The 5,547-nt window shown below is 36.8% G+C and overlaps 1 protein-coding gene across 1 annotated transcript; it reads right to left on the bottom strand.

Moving 5' to 3' along the window:
• Positions 1 to 911: 911 nt before the first annotated feature.
• On the bottom strand, positions 912 to 4,356 carry LOC110899583 (receptor-like protein EIX1). Its single transcript, XM_022146463.2, has one exon. The coding sequence runs from the start codon at positions 4,354 to 4,356 to the stop codon at positions 1,021 to 1,023; it is 3,336 nt and encodes a 1,111-aa protein (XP_022002155.1). The 3' UTR covers positions 912 to 1,020.
• Positions 4,357 to 5,547: the final 1,191 nt, after the last annotated feature.

Here is a 5,547-nt window from a genome sequence, read left to right as displayed (position 1 = left end):
TCTTATCTCAGTTTCCAGCATATATATCACCATCTTATAAGATTCTTGAGGTTCTATTATTTTTTCCCTAGTTGTGTCTTTTAAGAAAAGATCAAATGCATTATATAAGAAGACCTGAACCAAATTCAGAAAAAAAGTTCATATTAATAGCATGAAGAATTTTGACAATAGACACGAATATTAATTACCTTCGATTGTGACCAGACTCGCAAAACACTTGTCCTTCATCCTTGTCACATTGTCTCCCTTAGACCACCCGTAGTGGGGCGTTTTTTTTTTTTTTAAAAAAATCAAAAAAAAAAAAACGACGGAAAACGCCTCCCACCCCATTACACCCGGCGTTTCCGGGCGTTATTTTGGAAAAAAAATCAAATTGGCGTTTTAATTAAAACGCTTTGCACATTTGAAAAGGGCCAATCAAAAGTCTCCAACATTGTGGTATCTGACAATCACTTTTGTCCACCCAATGACATTTGAGCCACCCCACATGTCTCTGACAACTTTTTGAGCTACCCACATTTCGTTTGTTTTTTTTTTTGCATTAAAAAAAATATTGGCGTTATTGGAATAATGCCCCACTACACCTCTTTTGCTATAATGCCCAACGCTGACTAGGATGCCACGTGTCGGATAATGCCCCATGGTGAGGGCATTATTTTTGTTCACCACTACGGGTGGTCTTATCCTCTATAGTTTTCTTGTTTGGATTTGTCATGGACCACGGAATAGTTAGGACGAAGGTGTCACATACCAAAGAAGCACATATGCATAAGTTCTCAAGAGAACTTCATGATTGCTACCTGTTTGTTCACTACTTACTTTTTTAATATGTTATGGCACTGATTCTAAACCTTTATTACACACTCAAACATATCTATTTAAAACATACATACATACATACTCAAACGCTTTATAAATATAAATGCACAATAACAATATTAAGAAGCACCAAAAGGAAAGCAATTATTTATAGCGCCATAGCGGATAAGGAATTCCACAGTTACTTGAGTTCTGAAATATCTATGCAGCCTCCCTTCCTCTTCCTCTTTTCATCTTCAAAACTCTAACCGCGACTGCAACATATATCTTGTCCATTGCTATCTCAGAATACATGAAAAGTTTACGCCTCCATTGTTTCTTGAAAAACAACACTCCAATAATACCCCAAAAACCCGTTGCAAAGCCACTCATTACGTCCAAGTAAAACCATACCTTCTTTGGCTCATTAGCATTTTTGTATATGTTCTTGCTTGTCGTGTTTTCATGAGGAGAGCATTCCTTTGGCAGTGGTTTACCACAGAGATACGTGTTATCAGAATACATTGATGGATCTGTAAGCGTCTGTAACTGATTTCCCGTTGGAATTTGTCCTGACAAGTTGTTGTGCGACAAATTCAAGTAACTCAGGAAATTTAAAGCTGCTATGCTCAGAGGAATCGTCCCAGTCAACTCATTTGCTGACAAATCGAGAGAAATTAACGACTTCATGTTCCCAATGTTTTTTGGAATACCCCTGCTAAAATGATTATTACACAAATTGAGACCCATCAATGCATCAAGTGTGGTTAGCGCTTCAGGTATTTCTCCAACAAGTTTATTGCTCGAAAGATCTATGTTTGTGACGTATTTCAAGGTGCTTGTATAGTTAAGTGCAACGCCTTTGAGGACTTGCATCATATTACTATAAACAGACAAAGGCAAATAAATAATCATATAGTTGACAGCAGATTTCCCTTTCATGCCACTCAACTCTCCAAAACAATGAGGGATTGATCCTGTTAAGTTGTTGTGTGCCAGATCTAGAATTTGCAGTCCGGATTTGCACAAAGAGTGGGGAATTCGTCCAGTGAAATTATTCTTATGCAATCTTAGAGCACTTAACAAACTCAGTTTTTCTCCGATCCAGTTCGGTATGTTTCCTGAGATTTGGTTCTCACCCAAATCCAAGACTGTTAAATTTACAAAATACCCATACTCTCGTGGAAGCTCTCCACTGAAGTTATTGTCATTCAGTTGTAACCATTGCAAGGATGGATAGCCTAAAGGACTCGGTATGACACCAGATAACTTATTTGAACTAAGTAGCATCACCATCAAGGGTAGATTCCATAGGCACTTGGGAATTTTCCCAGACAACCTATTTCTAGAAAGATCAAGAATTTCCAGATATGTTCTTCTGCACAATCGACTTGGAATCAACCCGCTAAAATGGTTATTTTGCAAAAATAATTCTCCATAAAATTCATATCTACCGTCATATACAGAAGGAAGGTTAGACAAAGGACCAGTGAGTTTATTGTAAGAGAGATCTAAGGCACTTATAACGGGCATGAGGCGCAACCATGTGGGAAGAGGTCCGGATATGCTAGCATTCGACAGCACTAACTTCTCAAGATTCTTTTGAGTTCGAATCCATTGTGGAAAGTTATCTCCAATCTTGCAAGAACCAAGTCGAATGAGTTTTAATTGGAATGGAGGTATCCACTCATGTGAGATATTGAAAAGCAATTTATTATTAGAAGTTGCATCTAAATACTTTAACAACGAGAGGTTAGCAAAATGGTCTTCCGAAACCACTCCTTGTATAAAGTTGTTAGAGACATCTAACACATTGAGTTTGGTGAGTTTCCCAATTGAATTTGGAATGGTCCCGTTTAACAAATTTGAAGATAGTGAAAACACTCTTAATGAAGTGAGTCTTCCTAGAAATACTGGGATAGGGCCTGTAAAACGGTTTGAGTTCAAAAATATTTCTGTTAAGGCTGTTAGTCTTCCCAATGATTCCGGAATAGAACCATTCAACTGATTATGATTAAGTCGAAGTTTGGTGAGTTGGCTATGGAAATTTGGGATAGGGCTGATCAATTGATTAGCAGATAGATATAATTCTTGTAATGATCTTAAATTTCTCAGAGCTTCAGGGATTGCACCTGTGAGTGCATTTGAAGATAGATCTAAGCTTCTTAAATTGGTCAATCTTCCGAGAGATTCTGGAATTGAACACTTTAATCCACACATATCTAAATACAGAATCTCCAATGCGTATTGAGAGCACTTGGATGCATTAGTTAATGGGCCAACCATTTCTCCTTCAAGATGATTGTATGAAACAATCAATTCCTTGAGGTGACACTGTCTCCAGATTCCAACATCCTCAATCTGCCTAAATTCATTTCCAGAAATATCGAGCTTAAGAAGGTTAGGCATGACAGGAATTGATGAATTCAAAATGTTCTCCGAAAGGTCAAGAGACATCAGAGAACTCATGTTTGCTAAAACAGATGGAAATCCACCTTCAATTTCATTATGGCTAAGATCGAGGTGTTGCATGTTAGAATGTGTACTGAAATTAAGATTAGCGAGAGAAAGATTGACCTTTTGGAGCCCACAACGTGATAAACGCAGCTCTAATAGAGAAGGTATCATGTTCAACAAGTTTCCAAAGCTCCATGCCATACTAACATCATTCTCCGAAAGATCAAGGAACGCTAGGGATGTCATGTTCAGAAATAAGCTAGGGAGTTGTCCTCTGAAACCATTTTCACTAAGATCCAGGTGTCTCATGCTAGCAAGATCTCTACTGGTATTAAGATGATGAGATCCAAGATGAGCCACAGATAGTCCACACCTGGACAAACTTACTTTCAATAATGAAGGAATCATGTAAAGTAAGTTGTCGAGGTTTTGTGTTCTACTAAGATCCACTCCACTCAAGTCAAGATGCTCGAGTTTTGGAAGGCCAGAAATCCATGACATATCATGTGACAGCAGGTATTCTTGTGGTGTACCGAGATCAAGAACCTTCAAATTGGAAAGGTTTCCAATTTGATGAGGGATATTACCGGTGAAACCTGCATCAGAGAGATTGAGATACCTTAGCTGTCTAAAGGATCCGATGAACTCTGGAATTTGGCTTTGTTGAAAATCATTCCCGCTCAAGTCTAGATGTTTTAGATTCACCAACTCTGTCAAACAAGTGTTCAGCTCATCACCTTCTAAGTAGTAGTCCCTATCACCATAGTAATAGTCTTTCGAACCCAACGCGTATGGTCGATCAATTAGGTAGTAGTCTTCCTTTACATTACTTCTGAGTTGAAGGCTGACAACCCTTCCGGTGGCATCATCACAGCCGACTCTTTCCCAGCTACAACAGTCATTGCCAACCCCCCATGATGAAAGCATTCCGTGGTCATCTTTGATGCTGCGTTTGAACTTGAGAAGAGCTAGTCTCTCTTGAATAGAACAAGAAGGTGCTGTTTGATTTCCACCACCCAACCATTTTTGTGACGCTGTCATTGAAAAAACACATATAATGAAAACGAGACGGATTCCCAAACCCCAACGGGTATTCCCCATGTTTGATTATAGAAAATATGGTGAAATGGAAAGATTGTTATTTTAATATGATCAAGAAACAAGTTCAATTATTAATCTCTAAATGAATAGAAACTTGGACTTCATTGTTGTCTATTCCTCATGACCGTTGCCCACTATTGACATAAAAGCCATCGTTGACCACAGACGTAAGCTACAAGTTTGATTAATTATTCCATATAAATTATCAACTTTTTGTACACGTAAAACATACTACTTAAGTTTTGAGTAAATTACTTTTTGAGTCACTCTGGTTTAGTGGTTTTAACCACTTGAGTCCAAAATTAAAAGGTTTAACGCCCTAAGTCTCTAACCGTTCATCTTATAACATTTTGAGTCCCTGTGTTTTAGTGGTTTTAAACACTTGAGTCCAAAATCAAAAGTACAAGTGTCAAAAATTGGACTCAAAATGCTATAAAATGAGTGGTTAACGACTCAGGGCGTTAAACTTTTTGATTTTGGACTCAAATAATTAAAACCACCAAAACATGGGACTTAAAAAGTAATTTACTCTAAGTTTTTTTGTAAGGTTTGACGGTTATGCCGCAAAGCGGGTTTTAAAAGCTCATGTATATAGTTTGTAAATTTTGATGAATAGTAAAAAAAAAAACGTTATGTTATATGTTAATATTTTTTTTTAAGTTTCAGTTTCGTTGTTATACTTTCAATAATATATGCTTTAAACACATTTAGTTTTATTTAATTTGATTTTTTCTTCGATAACTCACGTTCATTATTTTTTTTAAGTTAAATACGTGACTAGATATAAACTTTTTTCTTGATGGGCCTGTATAAACTTTGTTAAGAAAAATAGTCTTATTCAAGATACTAGCATGATGAACCAAATCAAATCGATACCGACATCACTACCGGCATTGTTATAGTCGAAACCTGTATGGGTATTCGGTTTTATTATGATACCGACATCACTACCGGCATTGTTATAGTCGAAACCTGTATGGGTATTCGGTTTTATTATGATCGGTACTGCTATTATTTCATTTATATATTTATAATTAGTTTAAAAACAATTTTCCGGGTGGGTTATAACCTAGTAATTACTATATATTAACATTTTGAGTAGGTTCTTGGCTATAGTAGCCAAATAACCCTTCTTTTCAACATAACTAATTTCAGTCAAATGTTCTCATCAAACATACAGGGACAATGCGA

This window comes from Helianthus annuus, chromosome 13 (assembly GCF_002127325.2).
Source record: "Helianthus annuus cultivar XRQ/B chromosome 13, HanXRQr2.0-SUNRISE, whole genome shotgun sequence".
Lineage (NCBI taxonomy): Eukaryota > Viridiplantae > Streptophyta > Magnoliopsida > Asterales > Asteraceae > Helianthus > Helianthus annuus.
The sequence above is the reverse complement of the archived record's forward strand: the minus strand, read 5'-3'. Positions and strand labels throughout refer to the sequence as shown.